Source organism: Nerophis lumbriciformis, linkage group LG16, assembly GCF_033978685.3.
Source record: "Nerophis lumbriciformis linkage group LG16, RoL_Nlum_v2.1, whole genome shotgun sequence".
In the NCBI taxonomy this organism is placed as follows: Eukaryota; Metazoa; Chordata; class Actinopteri; order Syngnathiformes; family Syngnathidae; genus Nerophis; species Nerophis lumbriciformis.
The window spans coordinates 9,083,066-9,105,142 of NC_084563.2; the positions used below are offsets into that span (position 1 = coordinate 9,083,066).

Below are 22,077 nucleotides of genomic sequence, written 5' to 3' on the forward strand. Positions count from 1 at the left end.
GGCTAACTTGTAGTCGCGGTGTTGTAGTGCCCGGGTGACAACCATAGCAATGACTACATTAGACGTTGCATATTTTTTGTAACGTGAACGATTGCATTAAAAGATCGGATTTTACAAAAAAAAAACGGAATTGCGGTGTGACCATAGCCAAAGTCTTGAACGACGAAAGCTACGGTACGCAAAAGGATGTCGCCAACTACTGGCCTTGCATGCACATTGCAACGTCAGCATGAACTCTTGGGCTAACTTTTCAAAAATCCAAAGAGTTCCTGACGGTTTGTTGTCCAGTTTCCAATTTCAAGCTTCGCCTGCATGATCAAACGGGTCGGCGACCCCTGGTTTAGAGGAACGACCCAGGATGTGATGAAGTATTTCCATGTAGTTGCGCTGTTGTAGTGGCCGGGTGACAACCATAGCAATGCCTACATTAGACGTTGCATATTTTTTGTAACGTGAACGACTACATTTAAAGATCGGATTTTACAAAAAAATCACAATTGCATTGTGACCATAGCCAAAGTCTTGACTGACGAAAATGACGGTATGCAAAGGAACTACTGGCCTTGCATGCACTCTTGGGCTAACTTTTCAAAAATCCAAAGAGTTCCTGATGGTTTATGGTCAAATTTCCAATTTCAAGCTTCGCCTGCTTGATCAAACGGGTCGGCGACCCCTGGTTTAGAGGAACGACCCAGGATGTGATGAAGTATGTCTACGTAGTTGCGGTGTTGTAGTGGCCGGGTGACAACCATAAAAATTACTACATTAGACATCGCATATTTTTTGTAACGTGAACGACTACATTTAAAGATCGGATTTCACAAAAAAAATCAGAATTGCGGTGTGACCATAGCCAAAGTCTTGAATGACGAAAACGACGGTATGCAAAGGAACTACTGGCCTTGCATGGACATTGCAACGTCAGCATGAACTCTTGGGCTAACTTGTTGTAGTGTCTGGGTGACAACCATAGCAATGACTACATTAGACGTCGCATACTTTTTGTAATGTGAACGATTGCATTAAAAGATCGGATTCTACAAAAAAATCAGAATTGCGGTGTGACCATAGCCAAAGTCTTGAATGACGAAAACGACGGTATGCAAAGGGACGTCGCCAACTACTGGCCTTGCATGCACATTGCAACGTCAGCATGAACTCTTGGGCTAACTTTTCAAAAATCCAAAGAGTTTCTGACGGTTTGTTGTCGAGTTTCCAATTTCAAGCTTCGCCTGCAAGATCAAACGGGTTGGCCATTTCTAGTTTAGAGGAACGACCCAAGATGTGATGATGTATGTCCACGTAGTTGCGGTGTTGTAGTGGCCGGGTGACAACCATAGCAATGACTACATTAGACATTGCATATTTTTTGTAACGTGAACGATTGCATTAAAAGATCGGATTTTACAAAAAAATCTGAATTGCGGTGTGACCATAGCCAAAGTCTTGACTGACAAAAACGACGGTATGCAAATGAACTACTGGCCTTACATGCACTCTTGGGTTAACTTTTCAAAAATCCAAAGAGTCTCTGACGGTTTGTTGTTGAGTTTCAAATTTCAAGCTTCGCCTGCAAGATCAAACGGGTTGGCGACCCCTGGTTTAGAGGAACGACCCAAGATTTGATGAAGTATGTCCACATAGTTGCGGTGTTGTAGTGGCCGGGTGACAACCATAGCAATGACTACATTAGACATGGCATATTTTTTGTAATGTGAACAACTACATTTAAAGATCGGATTTTACAAAAAAATCTGAATTGCGGTGTGACCATAGCCAAAGTCTTGACTGACAAAAGCTACGGTACGCAAAAGGACGTCGCCAACTACTGGCCTTGCATGCACATTGCAACGTCAGCAAGAACTCTTGGGCTAACTTTTCAAAAATCCAAAGAGTTTCTGACGGTTTGTTGTCGAGCTTCCAATTTCAAGCTTAGCCTGCAAGATCAAACGGGTCGGCGACCTCTGGTTTAGAGGAACGACCCAGGATGTTATGAAGTATTTTCACGTAGTTGTGGTGTTGTAGTGGCCGGGTGACAACCATAGCAATGACTACATTAGACATGGCATATTTTTTGTAATGTGAACGACTACATTTAAAGATCGGATTTTACAAAAAAATCTGAATTGCGGTGTGACCATAGCCAAAGTCTTGACTGATGAAAACGACGGTATGCAAAGGAACTACTGGCCTTGCATACACTCTCGGGCTAACTTTTCAAAAATCCAAAGAGTTTCTGACGTTTTGTTGTCGAGCTTCCAATTTCAAGCTTCGCCTGCAAGATCAAACGGGTCGGCGACTTCTGGTTTAGAGGAACGACCCAGGATGTTATGAAGTATTTTCATGTAGTTGCGGTGTTGTAGTGGCCGGATGACAACCACAGCAATGACTACATTAGACGTGGCATATTTTTTGTAACGTGAACGACTACATTAAAAGATCGGATTTTACAAAACAATCAGAAATGCGGTGTGACCATAGCCAAAGTCTTGACTGACGAAAACTATGGTATGCAAAGGAACTACTGGCCTCGCATGCACTCTTGGGCTAACTTTTCAAAAATCCAAAGAGTTTCTGACGGTTTGTTGTTGAGTTTCCAATTTCAAGCTTAATACCTGGGATTTATATAGCGCTTTTCTAAGTACCCAAAGTCGCTTTACATGTAGAACCCATCATTCATTCACACCTGGTGGTGGTAAGCTACTTTCATAGCCACAGCTGCCTTGGGGTAGACTGACGGAAGCGTGGCTGCAATTTGCGCCAACGGCCCCTCCGACCACCACTTATCATTCAACATTCAATTCACCGGTGTGAGTGGCACCGGGGGCAAAGGGTGAAGTGTCCCGCCCAAGGACACAACGGCAGCGATTTTTGGATGGTAAGAGGCGGGGAGCGAACCTGCAACCCTCAGGTTTCTGGCACGGTTGCTCTACCCACTACGCCATGCCGCCCCAGGATGACCCAGGATGTGATGAAGTATTTCCACGTAGTTGCGGTGTTGTAGTGGCCGGGTGACAACCATAGCAATGACTACATTAGACATTGCATATTTTTTGTAAAGTGAACGACTACATTAAAAGATCGGATTTTACAAAACAATCAGAATTGCGGTGTGACCATAGCCAAAGTCTTGACTGACGAGACGTCGCATATTTTTTGTAACGTGAACGACTACATTAAAAGATCGGATTTTACAAAACAATCAGAAATGCGGTGTGACCATAGCCAAGGTCTTGACTGACGAAAACGACAGTATGCAAAGGGACTACTGGCCTTGCATGCACATTGCAACGTCAGCATAAACTCTTGGACTAACTTTTCAAAAATCCAAAGAGTTCCTGACGGTTTGTTGTCGAGTTTCCAATTTCAAGCTTCGCCTGCAAGATCAAACGGCTCGGCGACTTCTGGTTTAGAGGAACGACCCAAGATGTGATGATGTATGTCCACGTAGTTGCTGTGTTGTAGTGGCCGGGTGACAACCATAGCAATGACTACATTAGACGTTGCATATTTTTTGTAACGTGAACGACTACATTAAAAGATCGGATTTTACAAAACAATCAGAATTGCGGTGTGACCATAGCCAAAGTCTTGACTGACGAAAACGACGGTATGCAAAGGAACTACTGGCCTTGCAAGCACATATCAAAGTCAGCATGAACTCTTGGGCTAACTTGTAGTCGCGGTGTTGTAGTGGCCGGGTGACAACCATAGCAATGACTACATTAGACGTCGCATATTTTTTGTAACGTGAACGACTGCATTAAAAGATCGGATTTTACAAAAAAAATCAGAATTGCGGTGTGACCATAGCCAAAGTCTTGAATGACGAAAACGACGGTACGCAAAGGGACGTCGCCAACTACTGGCCTTGCATGCACATTGCAACGTCAGCATGAACTCTTGGGCTAACTTTTCAAAAATCCAAAGAGTTTCTGACGGTTTGTTGTCGATTTTCCAATTTCAAGCTTCGCCTGCATGATCAAACGGGTCGGCGACCCCTGGTTTAGAGGAACGACCCAAGATTTGATGAAGTATGTCCACATAGTTGCGGTGTTGTAGTGGTCGGGTGACAACCATAGCAATGACTACATTAGACGTCGCATATTTTTTGTAACGTGAACGATTGCATTAAAAGATCGGATTTTAGAAAACAATCAGAATTGCGGTGAGACCAAAGCCAAAGTCTTGAATGACGAAAACGACGGTATGCAAAGGAACTACTGGCCTTGTATTCACTCTTGGGCTAACTTTTCAAAAATCCAAAGAGTCTCTGACAGTTTGTTGTCGAGCTTCCAATTTCAAGCTTCGCCTGCAAGATCAAACGGGTCGGGGACGTCTGGTTTAGAGGAACGACCAAGGATGTGATGAAGTATTTTCACGTAGTTGCGGTGTTGTAGTGACCGGGTGACAACCATAGCAATGACTACATTAGACATTGCTTATTTTTTGTAACGTGAACGACTACATTTAAAGATCGGATTTTACAAAAAAAATCAGAATTGCGGTGTGACCATAGCCAAAGTCTTGACTGACGAGATGTCGCATATTTTTTGTAACGTGAACGACTACATTAAAAGATTGGATTTTACAAAACAATCAGAAATGCGGTGTGACCATAGCCAAGGTCTTGACTGACGAAAACGACAGTATGCAAAGGGACTACTGGCCTTGCATGCACATTGCAACGTCAGCATAAACTCTTGGGCTAACTTTTCAAAAATCCAAAGAGTTCCTGACGGTTTGTTGTCGAGTTTCCAATTTCAAGCTTCGCCTGCAAGATCAAACGGGTCGGCGACTTCTGGTTTAGAGGAACGACCCAAGATGTGATGATGTATGTCCACGTAGTGGTCGGGTGACAACCATAGAGCAATGACTACATTAGACGTCGCATATTTTTTTGTAACGTGAACGACTACATTTAAAGATCGGATTTTACAAAAAAAATCAGAATTGCGGTTTGACCATATCCAAAGTCTTGACTGATGAACACGAGGGACTACTGGCCTTGCATGCACATTGCAACGTCAGCATAAACTCTTGGGCTAACTTTTCAAAAATCCAAAGAGTTCCTGACGGTTTGTTGTCGAGTTTCCAATTTCAAGCTTCGCCTGCAATATCAAACATGGACTGTTTGGATTAGGGATGAAAAATCTCGCCTGCTTCGCAAACAAGTCGATCTTTTCCGACTTTGAGCAACCTTGAGGGTGTGTTCTTTGGAGGATGGTGGATGACTATGATAGTAGCCATGCATGGGCATCGATCCTTCCAACCAGCAACTTTGCTAGACTTGGACATGCTTTAATTTTGAGGTTTTTGAGGTGGGGGAAAAAAGGGCTGAGATAACATTTCTCCTTCTTTTCTATTTCCTTTGAGGGACTTTCATTGATTGCCCCCGCCAAATATGAAGGTATCGACGTGCCAGGTGAAAATTGCCCGGGTCCGACTTCACCTAGAGGAACATCCAATACAATCCAGAGTAATAACAACAAAGTTTGCCCTCTTCACTTATCAAAATGAAGGCTTTGGCCTTTTGGGGTTTGGGGGATGGAGGGATGTTGTCCCTGATGAGCGATGGTCTGTTGAGTGCGCACAAGCTCTTTGTGTCGGATGTGTCGGATTAACTTCAAGTCAGAGAGGGTTGGAAGCCGCGAATACTCAAGAGATCGCTTGCCTCGCGTTGGCTTGATCAACCAGGGCATGGAAGGCTGGAAAAAGGGAATGCATGTCAAGGAAATTGAATTATTTGGGCTAATTTCAAACGCTTTGTGGCTTCTATTTGACGTGGCGCAGATGGCTGTAGCCGACATGTTATGGAGGCTTAAGCCTGAGTGCAATGGACACCAACAAAAAAAAAAGGCTTATTTAAAAAGGAAAGGAGTAAAGGTTGGATGCAGCACTGTCTCCCAGCACTTTATGAAGTGTGCACTTGTCAGAAGTTACTTTGGAGAGATCTCCCAGATTTGCAGCAATGTGACAGTGTGATGCGTTATTAATAGTTTGACTTCCCGCAGAGTCTGTCAGCGAGTGCGCACACAACTGCTACGGGAACGGGGAGTGTGTGGCGGGATCCTGTCACTGCTTCGCGGGATTCATCGGGCCGTACTGTTCCAGAGGTAATTATCCACTTTTCTCCTACTTTGCTGCTCGGTTAGCTTATTACTTCAACGTTCACTCCCATCGCCACGCCAAAAAAAAAAAAAAAAAAAAAAAAAAAGACGTACTTCTGCCGCTCACCACGATGGACCCGCTCTTTTTTCCACAGCTGTGATCAGGGCCGGCCCGTGGCATAGGCCGTATAGGCAAATGCTAAGGGCGCCGTCCATCAGGGGGCGCCACGCCAGTGCCACAAATGTTGGAGAAAAAAAAAAAAAAAGTTGGTACTATTATTTCTAAATACTAAAATATAATCCCACGTTAATTAAAATGCAAAGTAAAGCCTATATAATAGAAATATTATATATTATATAGCCCCCCCCCCCCCGCACGGTGCGCCCTCTCCCTTCCCGTATCATGACTCTTTTTGGACGTCACCACATCAAAAAATCAACACAAGATGTCAAAACGGCCAAAACTGTCAGGTGCCCAGGGAAGAAAAAAGAGAAAAGAAGAGGAGGAGAAACGAGAAAAAGACAAGAGGTAGCAGGTAGGTAACGTTAGCCTACATGAAATTATTTGTCTGTTACAGAATGTGATAGTAACCTGGCTTTTTAGCATTACGCTAATGTTACATGATTCGGCAATTGCTAATCAATAAATAGCTAGTTCTGTTTTAACGTCGGGTTAATATTGTGGAGGGGGCTAAATTGGTATGGAAAATAATAATGTAACGTTAGGTAATTACAGTACTCCCACCTTACATTCCTCAGGGACATTTGTATTAGATCTTTTAAGCAGGTGTTTTTTGTTTACATTGTTATTGCCTTCTGGTTAGCTAATGTTTGCCCTGCAGGTAATAGTCACTTTTCCACCCCTTTATATATTAGGTATAGTTGTAAGCCTAGTTGTTAAAGTGCACATCATTAATGTAAATTAAGCAATATGTATGTAAAAAATATTGTGTTTCATATATTCATTTTTTATTTTTTGCATTCATTTATTTATTCATATTTTTTTTATCTTGTTAACTATTCTGATTGTTAATTTGCTTTCTTTAAGTAAAAAAAAGGTCAAAGACAAAGCTATTCGGTTTCTTGTGCGTATATACACTTCACTGCCGATGTGGGGGGGCGCCACCTAAAATCTTGCCTAGGGCGCCAGATTGGTTAGGGCCGGGCCTGGCTGTGATCCATGAACTCCTCGCACTCTTAAAATCAAGATTTATGTTGGATTTAAAAGATGGAAATGTGGCTGTTTATGATGCGCTGGTGCAACGTCTGCTAGTTTGTCATCTGCTGCACGACAGGCGACATCATTTGTGGCCACCGGAGGATATAAACACTATTGACTTTGGCTTCATCGCCAACACTTTGTTTGATCATTTAATTAGCTTCCAAATATTGGCATTTCTCATCAATTGTTATTATACTCATATCATTTACCAGGCCCAGGCTTTTTGGGGAAATGGATGCTCTTGAAGGTTTTTAGCAAATATAAGTACATACAAATATTATTGTTCCAAATACAATATTTTCCGGACTATAGAGAGCGCCGCTATTGTCGGAGGCAGATATTTACATATATCCGAATTTAAGTTGTACTTCTTTCATTTATTAGTCATATTTGATAACAGCTCGTGTTTTCCATTTATTCTCTTGATGCTCTGTCAGCAAGTATACTATGTGTGATAACCTTGAGTTCTTTGGAATGTGTTTAGACTAGCATTTTGTTTTGGCTACAGAGATGGGACGAGAGAGAGGGTGGTGGGATCGGGAAGACAGACCATTTTGGGGAGGCGATATAGAATGTTCTATGGTTAGACTGGTCTCAAAATGTATATTGGAAAAGCTTTGAAAATATACAACAAAATACCTATTCTGTCTCTGGTGGTTTTTTTCAACTCAGCTTTAAGTGTCGTAAAGAGCTTGGGAGCGAATTGTGACTTGAATTCCCTGGGAGGAACAACTGGTCCAAAACGCAACAATTTGGGGGCTCGTCCGGGATTTGAACCCGGGACCTCTCGCATGGCAGGCGAGAATTCTACCACTGAACCACCAATATAAAAGCAATATATCCTTCGTACCGGACTATAAGCCTCAGATATATACGTTGTGAAATGAGTTATTTACAATTAAATATTTTAAATATTGCCAAAAGTATTTGGCCACCCATCCAAATGATGAGAATCAGGTGTCCTAATCACTTGGCCCGGCCACAGGTGTATAAAATCAAGCACTTAGGCATGGAGACTGTTTCTACAAACATTTGTGAAAGAATGGGCCGCTCTCAGTGATTTCCAGCAACTGTCACAGGATGCCACCTGTGCAACAAATCCAGTCGTGAAATTTGCTCGCTCCTAAATATTCCCAAAGTCAACTTTATTATAAGATAAGTGAAGAGTTTGGGAACAACAGCAACTCAGCCACCGAGTGGTAGGCCATGTAAACTGACAGAGAGGGGTCAGTGAAGCGCATAGTGCAAAGACTTTCTGCACAGTCAGTTGCTACAGAGCTCCAAACTTCACGTAACCTTCCAATTAGCCCACGTACAGTATGCAGAGAGCTTCATGGAATGGGTTTCCATGGCCGAGCAGCTGCAGCTAAGGCATACATCACTAAGTCCAATGCAAAGCGTGGGATGCAGTGGTGTAAAGCACGTCGTCACTGGACTCTAGAGCAGTGGAGACGCCATCTCTGGTGTGGAGTTGGGCTTGGCCCCTTAGTTCCAGTGAAAGGAACTTTGAATGCTCCAGGATACCAAAACATTTTGGACGATTCCATGCTCCCAACCTTGTGGGAACAGTTTGGAGCGTGCCCCTTCCACTTCCAACATAACTTGTGCACCAGTGCACAAAGCAAGATCCATAAAGACATGGATGACAGAGTCTGGTGTGGATGAACTTGACTGGCCTGCACAGAGTCCTAACCTGAACCCGATAGAACACCTTTGGGATGAATTAAAACGGAGACTGAGAGCCAGGCCTTCTCCACCAACACCAGCGTGTGACCTCACCAATGCGCTTTTGGAAGAATGGTCGACAATTCTTAGAAACACACTCCGCAACCTTGTGGACAGCCTTCCCAGAAGAGTTGAAGCTGTAATAGCTGCAAAAGGTGGACCCACATCATATTGAACCCTATGGGTTAGGAATGGGATGGCACTTCAAGTTCACATGTGAGTCAAGGCAGGTGGCCAAATACTTTTGGCAATATAGTGTATATATATTGTGAAATGAGTTATTTACAATTAAATATTTTGTAAATGTTTATTTACATACTTTAAATGTTTCCAAAACAGATGATCAAATATTATTTGTTTTAGTTATACCCAAAAAATGTACAAACGTTGCTTGGAGTAATGAATGAAAAATCCATTCAAGTAAAAATGCCACGGACGGCTCGTAGACAGAACTTGTACTTCCGGTTGAAAGCTATAAATGAAAGGACACTGCAGCACGTGCAGTGAGCGAGCTAGTCCAAAAGATGGCACCGTAGCACAAAAAATAACACACCATTTAAGGGGCCTTTGCTTGTTTGTTTGTTTTATACTATTGGAGTTATGGCTGTCGGCAAAGAAAAATCCATAAATTAGCTTCACCGTTTTATAAGCCGCAGCGTTCAAAGCGCAAGAAAAAAATAATAGCTTATAGTCCGGGATTTGCAATATAGACTGTGATTACATGTTTTTTTTTTTCGTTTTTTTTTCCCGATTTCATCAAAAATTAAACAAAATAAGCTAATCAAACACATATTATATGATTCTGATTTTCTTTAAAATAAATAAAAAGTTAGTTACAAATTGCTTAAATGTCTAATTTGAAAGAATACTTATAACAATCATAAAAAATGTATTTAGAAAAAATCAACAACTTTACTGTAGCTAAATAATGTAATTTCTGATATACTTTTATATGAAATCTTTATTGTTTGACATGATGGGAAGAAATACTGTAGTTATGCAACTATAATTTTTTGATACTTGTTTATATTGACAAATGTGCTGTTTAACACTGCAATATTGTTCAATTAAGGACATTCATTACATATATCTAGCTTGTGCTATCAGCCTATAGCCTACCATGTTTACATGTTGTAAATGATTTAAGTACAATAGACCAACCTTGTGAGGACATTTAAATGCTAACTGGCTGTCAAGCTTTGCACAAGTAAATACGCTGCAGGACGGCTTGTATCGCACATGATATCACACACAAGTAAACAAGCTGCAGAACTGCTTGTATCACACATGATATCACACACAAACATGTTGCAGGACAACTTGTATCGCACATGATATCACACACAAGTAAACACGCTGCAGGATGGCTTGTGTCGCACATGATATTGCACACAAGTAAACATGCTGCAGGGCGGCTTGTGTCTCACATGATGTCACACACAAGTAAACATGCTGCAGGGCGGCTTGTGTCACACATGATATCGCACACAAGTAAACACGCTGCAGAACTGCTTGTATCGCACATATCGCACACAAACATGTTGCAAGACAACTTGTATCGCACATGATATCACACACAAGTAAACACGCTGCATGACGGCTTGTGTCGCATATGATATCGCACACAAGTAAACACGCTGCAGGACAGCTTGTATCACACATTGTATCACACACAAGTAAACACACTGCAGGACGGCTTGTATTGCACATAATATCACACACTAGTAAACACGCTGCAGGATGGCTTGTGTCGCACATGATATCGCACACAAACATGTTGCAGGACAACTTGTATTGCACATGATATCACACACAAGTAAACACGCTGCAGGACGGCTTGTGTCGCACATGATATTGCACACAAGTAAACACGCTGCAAAACGGCTTGTGTCGCACATGATATCACACATAAGTAAGCACGCTGCAGGATGGCTTGTGTCGCACATGATATCACACACAAGTTAACACGCTGCATAACTGCTTATATCCACATGATAATGCACAACAAATAAACATGTTGCAGGACGACTTGTATCGCACATGATATGACACACAAGTAAACACGCTGCAGGACGGCTTGTGCCGCACATGATATCGCATACAAGTAAACACGCTGCAGGACGGCTTGTGTCACACATGATATCACACACAAGTAAACACGCTGCAGGACGGCTTGTATCGCACATTATATGGGGCGGTACAGCTCGGTTGGTAGAGTGGCCGTGCCATCAACTTGAGGGTTGCAGGTTCGATCCCCGCTTCCGCCATCCTAGTCACTGCCGTTGTGTCCTTGGGCAAGACACTTTACCCACCTGCTCCCAGTGCCACCCACACTGGTTTAAATGTAACTTAGATATTGGGTTTTCACGATGTAAAGCGCTTTGAGTCACTAGAGAAAAGCGCTATATAAATATAATTCACTTCACTTCACACAAGTAAACACGCTGCAGGACGGCTTGCATTGCACATGATATCACACACAAGTAAACACGCTGCAGGACGGCTTGTGTCGCACATGATATCGCACACAAGTAAACACGCCGCAGCACGGCTTCTATCCAGTAACAAACGTGTCCGCATGTTTCAATTTACTGTGTCATGAGTTCCACGTCATTAACAAAAACTCTATATTTTTGCTATTCTCACTGGCACTCGAAGCGTCATTTGTCTCACAAGTGTCATCTGTTATGCAACAATACGCGAATAATAAAAGTAATTCAGGAATATACTTTTTGAAAGAAACGTTTGAATAAAAGATGAACGCTTTTGTGTCTCCTAGCCGCCTGCCCCGTGCTGTGCAGCGGCACCGGCCAGTACACCAGGGGGCGCTGCCAGTGCTACAGCGGCTGGAAGGGCACCGAGTGCGACGTGGCCTCCGGCCAGTGCGTGGACCCCCAGTGCGCGGGTCACGGGGTGTGCGTGTCGGGCAGCTGCGTGTGCAACAGCGGCTGGAGAGGAGGCAGCTGTGAACAAGGTAAACGCTGCTGGCAGACGAAAGGTATTGAATGTGTGTGTCAGGCAGGAACCGTGTGTGTGTTCAAGTCCGCCGAGCAGATAATGTTTTCTATGTTGCCGTTACATACACGCTGCCACTAAATTCACTCTTTTTCCTCCTCGCAAGCGTGCAAAGCTGCTAATTTGCCAGCCTATCGCTGAGCTCCGCAGTCGTCCGTTCCAATCAATCAATCAATGGCGCTCATTTAAGCAGATCCTCCTTTCCTTTTTCTCCACCACCCCCCCCGGCCAATCCTCCTCTCCGCATTTAACGCTATCGAGCGACGTGCTGACAAAAGGAATTGTCTGATCAGATGTGCACGCACAGGTGACTGACCTCACATGCACACGGCCTCTGAAGGAGTCAAGGTTTGCCTTTGAAGACGAAAGGAGAATGAAAGCTGGAGTCCACTTCGCGGCAAAAGAGAGGACCGTCCTTACACTTCAGCGAGAATGTTATTATGTCTCCTTCTTGCTATGGAAACTAGGGTTAGTCACTATACCAGAACGCAACCAGAACAATCTATACTCGTGATGTGCCGATCCATACTACAGAACCAGTGAAGTTGTCACGTTGTGTAAATGGTAAATAAAAAGAGAATACAATGATTTGCAAATCCTTTTCAACCTATATTCAAATGAATAGACTGCAAAGACAAGATATTTAACATTTAAACTGGAAAACGCTGTTATTTTTTGCAAATATTAGCTCATTTGGAATTTGATGCCTGCAACATGTGTCAAAAAAGCTGGCACAAGGGCCAAAAAAGACTGAGAAAGTCCCACAGGTGAACAGGCTAATTGGGAACAGGTGGGTGCCATGATTGGGTATAAAAGCAGCTTCCGTGAAGTAAACACGCTGCAGGACAGCTTGTTTCGCACATGATATAACACACTAGTAAACATGCTGCAGGGCGGCTTGTGTCGCACATGATATTGCACACAAGTAAACACAATGCAGGACGGCTTGTGACGCACATGATGTCACACACTCGTAAGCACGCTGCAGGACGGCTTGTGTCGCACATGATATTGCACACAAGTAAACATGCTGCAGGACGGCTTGTATCACACATGATATCACACACAAGTAAACACGCTGCAGGACGACTTTTGTCACACATGATATCACACACAAGTAAACACGCTGCGGGACGGCTTGTGTCGCACATGATGTCACACACTCGTAAGCACGCTGCAGGACGGCTATCGAGCGACGTGCTGACAAAAGGAATTGTCTGATCAGATGTGCACGCACAGGTGACTGACCTCACATGCACACGGCCTCTGAAGGAGTCAAGGTTTGCCTTTGAAGACGAAAGGAGAATGAAAGCTGGAGTCCACTTCGCGGCAAAAGAGAGGACCGTCCTTACACTTCAGCGAGAATGTTATTATGTCTCCTTCTTGCTATGGAAACTAGGGTTAGTCACTATACCAGAACGCAACCAGAACAATCTATACTCGTGGTGTGCCGATCCATACTACAGAACCAGTGAAGTTGTCACGTTGTGTAAATGGAAAAATAAAAACAGAATACAATGATTTGCAAATCCTTTTCAACCTATATTCAATTGAATAGACTGCAAAGACAAGATATTTAACATTTAAACTGGAAAACGTTGTTATTTTTTGCAAATATTAGCTCATTTGGAATTTGATGCCTGCAACATGTGTCAAAAAAGCTGGCACAAGTGCCAAAAAAGACTGAGAAAGTTGAGGAATGCTCATCAAACATCCCACAGGTGAACAGGCTAATTGGGAACAGGTGGGTGCCATGATTGGGTATAAAAGCAGCTTCCATGAAATGCTCAGTCATTCACAAACAAGGACGGGGCGAGGGTCACCAGTTTGTCAACAAATGCGTGAGAAAATTGTCCAACAGTTTAAGAACAACATTTCTCAACCAGCTATTGCAAGGAGTTTAAAGATTTCACCATCTACGCTCTGTAATATCATCAAAACGTTCAGAAAATCTGGAGAAATCACTGCACGTAAGCCATGATATTACACACCTTGGATCCCTGCATCAAAAAGCGACATCAGTGTGTAAAGGATATCACCACATGGGCACAGGAACACTTCAGAAAACCACGGTCAGTAACTACAGTCGGTCGCTACATCTGTAAGTGCGAGTTAAAACTCTACTATGCAAAGCCAAAGCCATTTTATCAACAACACCCAGAAACGCCGTCGGCTTCGCTGGGCCCGAGCTCATCTAAGATGGACTGATGCAAAGTGGAAAAGTGTTCTGTGGTCTGACGAGTCCACATTTCAAATAGTTTTTTGGAAACTGTGGACGTCGTGTCCTCCGGACCAAAGAGGAAAATAAATATCCGGATTGTTATAGGCACAAAGTTGAAAAGCCAGCATGTGTGATGGTATGGGGGTGTATTAGTGCCTAATACTTTTAAGTTGTTTTGATAGTAAGCTATTATAGCTAATATAGACACTTACGTCATGTGTTGCCTTCATTATAACGCTTATACAAGACTTTTAAAGTCGTTTTGATAGTAGGCTATAATAGCTAATTTATACACTTACGTCATGTGTTGCCTTCATTATAACACTTATATAAGACTTTTAAAGTCGTTTTGATAGTAGGCTATAATAGCTAATATAGACACTTATGTCATGTGTCGCCTTCATTATAACACTTATGCAAGACTTTTAAAGTCGTGTTGATAGTAGGCTACAATAGCTAAAATAGACACTTACATCATGTGTTGCATTCATTATAACACTTATATAAGACTTTTAAAGTCGTTTTGATAGTAAGCTATTATAGCTAATATAGAAACTTACATCATGTGTTGCCTTCATTGTAACACTTATACAAGACTTTTAAAGTTGTTTTGATAGTAGGCTATAATAGCTAATATAGACACCTGTGTCATGTGTCGCCTTCATTATAACACTTATGCAAGACTTTTAAAGTCGTGTTGATAGTAAGCTATTATAGCTAAAATAGACACTTACATCATGTGTTGCATTCATTATAACACTTATATAAGACTTTTAAAGTCGTTTTGATAGTAAGCTATTATAGCTAATATAGAAACTTACATCATGTGTTGCCTTCATTGTAACACTTATACAAGACTTTTAAAGTAGTTTTGATAGTAGGCTATAATAGATAATATAGGCACTTACATCATGTGTTGCCTTCATTATAACACTTATATAAGCCTTTATATTTGTTTTGATAGTTGGCTATTATAGCTAATATAGACACTTACATCATGTGTTGCCTTCATTATAACACTTATATACGACTTTTGAAGTTGTTTTGATAGTCGGCTATTATAGCTAATATAGACACTTACATCATGTGTTGCCTTCATTATAACACTTATATAAGACTTTTAAAGTCGTTTTGATAGTAGGCTATTATAGCTAATATAGGCACTTACATCATGTGTTGCCTTCATTACAACACTTATATAAGACTTTTAAAGTCGTCTTGATAGTAGGCTATTATAGCTAATATAGACACTTACATCATGTGTTGCCTTCATTGTAACACGTATACAAGACTTTTAAAATCGTTTTGATAGTAGGCTATAATAGCTAATATAGACACTTACGTCATGTGTTGCCTTCATTATAACACCTTTATAATACTTTTAAAGTCGTTTTGATAGTAGGCAATTATAGCTAATATAGACACTTACATCATGTGTTGCCTTCATTATAACACTTATATAAGACTTTTAAAGTTGTTTTGATAGTAGGCTATTATAGCTAATATAGACACTTACATCATGTGTTGCCTTCATTATAACACTTATATAAGACTTTTGAAGTTGTTTTGATAGTAGGCTATTATAGCTAATGTAGACACTTACATCATGTGTTGCCTTCATTATAACACTTATATAAGCCTTTATATTTGTTTTGATAGTTGGCTATTATAGCTAATATAGACACTTACATCATGTGTTGCCTTCATTATAACACTTATACAAGACTTTTAAAGTCATTTTGATAGTAGGCTATAATAGCTAATATAGACACTTACGTCATGTATTGCATTCATTACAACACTTATATAAGACTTTTAAAGTTATTTTGATAGTAGGCTATTATAGCTAATATAGACACTTACATCATGTGTTGCCTTCATTATAACACTTATATAAGACTTTTAAAGTCGTGTTGATAGTAGGCTATTATAGCTAATATAGACACTTACATCATGTGTTGCCTTCATTGTAACACTTATACAAGACTTTTAAAGTTGTTTTGATAGTAGGCTATAATAGCTAATATAGACACTTACGTCATGTGTTGCCTTCATTATAACACCTATATAATACTTTTAAAGTCGTTTTGATAGTAGGCAATTATAGCTAATATAGACACTTACTTCATGTGTTGCCTTCATTACAACACTTATATAAGACTTTTAAAGTCGTTTTGATAGTAGGCTATTATAGCTAATATAGACACTTACATCATGTGTTGCCTTCATTATAACACTTATATACGACTTTTGAAGTTGTTTTGATAGTAGGCTATCATAGCTAATATAGACACTTACATCATGTGTTGCCTTAATTATAACACTTATATAAGACTTTTAAAGTCGTTTTGATAGTAGGCTATTATAGCTAATATAGACACTTACATCATGTGTTGCCTTCATTATAACACTTATATAAGACTTTTGAAGTCGTTTTGATAGTAGGCTATTATAGCTAATATAGGCACTTACATCATGTGTTGCCTTCATTAAAACACTTATATAAGACTTTTAAAGTCGTTTTGATAGTAGGCTATAATAGCTAATATAGACACTTACGTCATGTGTTGCATTCATTATAACACGTATAAAAGACTTTTAAAGTCGTTTTGATAGTAGGCTATTATAGCTAATATAGGCACTTACATCATGTGTTGCCTTCATTAAAACACTTATATAAGACTTTTAAAGTCGTTTTGATAGTAGGCTATAATAGCTAATATAGACACTTACGTCATGTGTTGCATTCATTATAACACGTATATAAGACTTTTAAAGTCGTTTTGATAGTAGGCTATTATAGCTAATATAGACACTTACATTATGTGTTGCTTTCATTATAACACTTACATAAGACTTTTCATTTTTTGGGGCTCCAGACAGATTTGTTTTCTGTATTTTTGGTCCACTATGGCTCTTTCAATGTTTCTGGTTGCCGACCCCCGAGGTAGGGGATGATGATCTGCATCACAATGTCCAAAGTAAATGTCTGGATTTGTTACCTCTCAATGAACCGCAGCTCCCCCAGCACTCATGCACGCTATTACCACTTATGTTGCTAGCTATTTAGACAATAATGGCTGTGGGTTGAGTGCCTTTATACACTACTGTACAATATGATATATAATGTATTTAAGTATTGTATCGTGCATTGACTTGCCTATCTAAGTGGACTCGGTTTAATTCCATTTTATTCCAATTTAAAGGAAGAAAAATACACAACTTAAACTGATTATTCAAGATGAGACAGTAATTAGGCTACTTTTATTCGTACTTTAATGGAAAATCACTAGGCTGCAAGTACAGAGTAGGTCAGAACTCAGATAGAAAAAAAACCACTAAAGTGTAAAAAAAAAAAAAAAAGTGGCACCATTCGAACTTCCACGTGAGTAATGATCTTAAGTGGTTCAAGTACAAGTGTATAAGTGTTAAACCGACACTGCCGCGGTCCTCCTTGTCTCCTCAGTGGACTGCGTGGATCCAAAGTGCAGCGGACACGGGACTTGTCATCACGGCGAGTGCCACTGTAACCCGGGCTGGGGGGGCATCGGCTGCGAGATCCTGAAGAGCACTTGTCCCGAGCAGTGCTCCAGTCACGGCACCTTCAACACCGACTCCGGAACCTGCGTCTGCGAGGAGAACTGGACCGGGGCCGACTGCTCCATAGGTAAGAACGCTTTCCTTGTCAGTGTGATGTTTTGCTTTGACGGGTGACACCTAATGTGTCCTATCAGTAAATTAAACACCTCTAGACGCTGTTAATTGGTTCCAGACTTGATAACGCGATAAATGAGTTTCCCTCAAGTAGGAATCATTAATGCATTGAATATTTTCCAAGCTAAAAACCTGTTTACTACTAAGTAACACCCTTTAGTCAACCTTACAGTAGGGTTGTACGGTATACCGGTATTAGTATAGTACCGCGATACTATTGAATCATTTTTGGTACTATATCACCTCTGAAACGTACTGGTTCCCTACCCCCCCATTGCTGGTTTACGAGCAGAGGAGCATGTTCGGCAGCGCACAATCACAGAGTACTTACAAACAGACCCAGTGTGTAGACAGAAAAGGGAGAACGGACGCATTTTGGCTTAAAAACTAATGATAAAGTTGAAATTACAACACTGAAACACCCTCAGGAAAAGGTGCTAATGATATCAAGTACAGGCACGTATCTAGTCGATACTACTATGATTACGTCGATTTTTTTTGGCATAACATCTTCTTTATGTTTATAAAGTCAGGAAATATGTCCCAGGAACCGAGGACTTTGAATATGACCAATGTATGATCCTGTAACTACTTTGTATCGAATTGATACCTCAATGTGTGGTATCATCCAAAACTAAAGTATCCAAACAACGGAAGAATAAGTGATTATTACATTTTAACAGAAGTGTAGATAGAACATGTTAAAACAGAAAATAAACAGATATTAACAGTAAATGAACAAGTAGATTAATAATTCATTTTCTACCACTTGTCCTTCATAATGTAGACAAAATAATAGGTAGATAAATGACACAATTTGTTACTGCATATGTCAGCAGACAAATTAGGAGCCTTTGTTTGTTTACTAACTACTAAAAGACAAGTTTTCTTGTATGTCCACTATTTTAATTAAGGACTTAACTGCAATAATAAACATATGTTTAATGTACCCTAAGATTTTTTTATTAAAATAAAGCCAATAATGCCATTTTTTTGTGGTCCCCTTTATTTAGAAAAGTATCAATCAATCAATCAATCAATCAATGTTTATTTATATAGCCCTAAATCACAAGTGTCTCAAAGGGCTGCACAAGCCACAACGACATCCTCGGTATAGCCCACATAAGGGCAAGGAAAAACTCACCCCAGTGGGACGTCGATGTGAATGACTATGAGAAACCTTGGAGAGGACCGCATATGTGGGTAACCCCCCCCCCTCTAGGGAGACCGAATGCAATGGATGTCGAGTGGGTCTAACATAATATTGTGAGAGTCCAGTCCATAGTGGATCCAGCATAACAGTAAGAGTCCAGTCCACAGTGGGGTCAGCAGGAAACCATCCCGAGCGGAGACGGGTCAGCAGCGCAGAGATGTTCCCAACCGATATACAGGCGAGCGGTCCACCCCGGGTCCCGACCCCGGACAGCCAGCACCCCATCCATGGCCACCGGATCTGTGTGTCTCCCCTTCCACAAGGGATAGGGGGGAGCAGAGGAGAAAAGAAGAGAAACGGCAGATCAACTGGTCTAAAAAAAGGGGGGCTATTCAAAGGCTAGAGTATACAAATGAGTTTTGAGATGGGACTTAAATGTTTCTAGTACCGAAAAGTATCGAAATAAGTTTAGTACCGGTACCAAAATATTGGTATCGTTACAACACTACCTTACAGTATTGCTGCCTGAGACTGAGCCAATCAGTGGCCATGATACTAAATAACATAATCTGATTGGTTTGGTCTCCTCTAGTGGCCAATGGGCAAGGCAAGCTTATTTATATAGCACTTTTCTAGGCACTCAAAGCGCTTCACAGAGAAATGAGAAGCCATCATTCATTTTTACAACTCATTCATTCACCGGGTGCAAGGGTGAAGTGTCCTGCCCAAGGACACAACGGCAGCGATTTGGATGGTAAGAGGCGGGGCGCGAACCTGCAACCCTCAGGTTTCTGGCACGGCCGCTCTACCCACTGCGCCATACCGCCCCCTAAATAAAACCAAACAGTGTAGATAAAATACTTTCTGTTGTCATATGCACAATTAATTAAGTGTAATTCTGTACTAGTGATATGTTTAGTTCATTTAGCCATTTGTATGCTTGATTTAGGCCAAAAATTTTGTAAAATATGCTTTAAAAAAATTTATAAATTCCCCAAAAATTCACATGTTGCAAGGGACATGACTGTAAAATTATTTTGTGGCGCCCCCTAAAGGTTGTTGTTTTATAATGATAAATAGAAAAAATAGTCAATGATTGATGGGCTATTTCTGGCTAAGTCTGCAAAGACTTGATTACGGCCATATTTTTCAACCAGTCTTGCTCCAATGTCTTTGTCAGTCCGTGTACCAAATGTAACGGGGATTGACCGAAACGCTGGGAATTTATAGTGGGTGTTTTGGAGAGAAATTTCAAGTCAATCCAATTTTTGGGGTCAAACTTTGAGGTTTAAATAATACCACCGCCAAGTTTGTGGATGCCTACGAAAAATAATAGCACAGGAAACACGACATTTTGACAAATGTTCTCCCTTTTAGGTGCAGCAAAACAGGTGCAGAAAAGTTACAGAGGGTCTTCTCGGTTTTTTTTAACTTCCATCCATCCATCCATCTTCTTCCGCTTATCCGAGGTCGGGTCGCGGGGGCAGCAGCCTAAGCAGGGAAGCCCAGACTTCCCTCTCCCCAGCCACTTCATCCAGCTCTTCCTGTGGGACCCCGAGGCGTTCCCAGGCCAGCCGGGAGACATAGTCTTCCCAACGTGTCCTGGGTCTTCCCCGCGGCCTCCTACCGGTGGGACGTGCCCTAAACACCTCCCTAGGGAGGCGTTCGGGTGGCATCCTGACCAGATGCCCGAACCACCTCATCTGGCTCCTCTCCATGTGGAGGAGCAGCGGCTTTACTTTGAGCTCCCCCCGGATGACAGAGCTTCTCACCCTATCTCTAAGGGAGAGCCCCGCCACCCGGCGGAGGGAACTAATTTCTTGTCCTTTCGGTCATAACCCAAAGCTCATGACCATAGGTGAGGATGGGAACGTAGATCGACCGGTAAATTGAGAGCTTTGCCTTCCGGCTCAGCTCCTTCTTCACCACAACGGATCGATACAGCGTCCGCATTACTGAAGACGCCGCACCGATCCGCCTGTCGATCTCACGATCCACTCTTCCCTCACTCGTGAACAAGACTCCGAGGTACTTGAACTCCTCCACTTGGGGCAAGATCTCCTCCCCAACCCGGAGATGGCACTCCACCCTTTTCCGGGCGAGAACCATGGACTCGGACTTGGAGGTGCTGATTCTCATCCCAGTCGCTTCACACTCGGCTGCGAACCGATCCAGTGAGAGCTGAAGATCCTGGCCAGATGAAGCCATCAGGACCAAATCATCTGCAAAAAGCAGAGACCTAATCCTGCAGCCACCAAACCAGATCCCCTCAACGCCTTGACTGCGCCTTGGCAATCTTAATTAACTTAACTTGGCAATCTTAATAAAAAAAAATAAAAAAATAAACCGCTCCCAATATTCAAATTTAGATTTGTCCAGAAGAAAGTCTAACCTCTAACCGTGTAATAGTGTTCACTGCAGATGTTTTTTGTGTTGATAATTGTTTATTTTATCAGCATATTTTGTATTTTATGGAATCAAAAAAGGTATTAAAAGTTGGAATCCTTTTATTCCATTCACTAGATAATTAACTGCTAATGTCGTTATTGCAGAGCTGTAACCCTGAACGTTATATTGTAGCAAAATGTTTTTGTTTTTTGATTACATTTTTAAACATGTATTTATTGCATTTTTTTGTACACACATTTAACAGAAATACAATACAATGCAATTCAAAATTATTTTTCAAATCACTCAATTAATATTGATATAAAGTCACAGACAACTGCACTTCAAAATGGCCACAACATGATGCAACAATACACAAAAGCAAACAAAAGGCTCATCAATCGTCCACAATTCAACCACGTACAAACGCATATCTTAATATGTGTCAGTGTTGGCGCTAGGAATTTTCAAAATGTCATAAAAATAAGGTCTCACTTTTTTGTAACCATTTTGAAAACAAATGATGAAT

The 22,077-nt window shown here is 41.3% G+C and overlaps 1 protein-coding gene across 2 annotated transcripts in view; it reads left to right on the forward strand.

Moving 5' to 3' along the window:
- Positions 1-22,077, forward strand: part of LOC133616971 (teneurin-3) — a 745,483-nt gene that overhangs the window by 468,151 nt on the left and 255,255 nt on the right. For both annotated transcript variants that reach the window (XM_061976582.2, XM_061976583.1), the window contains 3 exons: positions 6,015-6,116; positions 11,837-12,031; positions 17,760-17,960. In XM_061976582.2, coding sequence (XP_061832566.1) covers positions 6,015-6,116; positions 11,837-12,031; positions 17,760-17,960 — 498 coding nt within the window. The remainder of the gene's footprint in view (positions 1-6,014; positions 6,117-11,836; positions 12,032-17,759; positions 17,961-22,077) is intronic.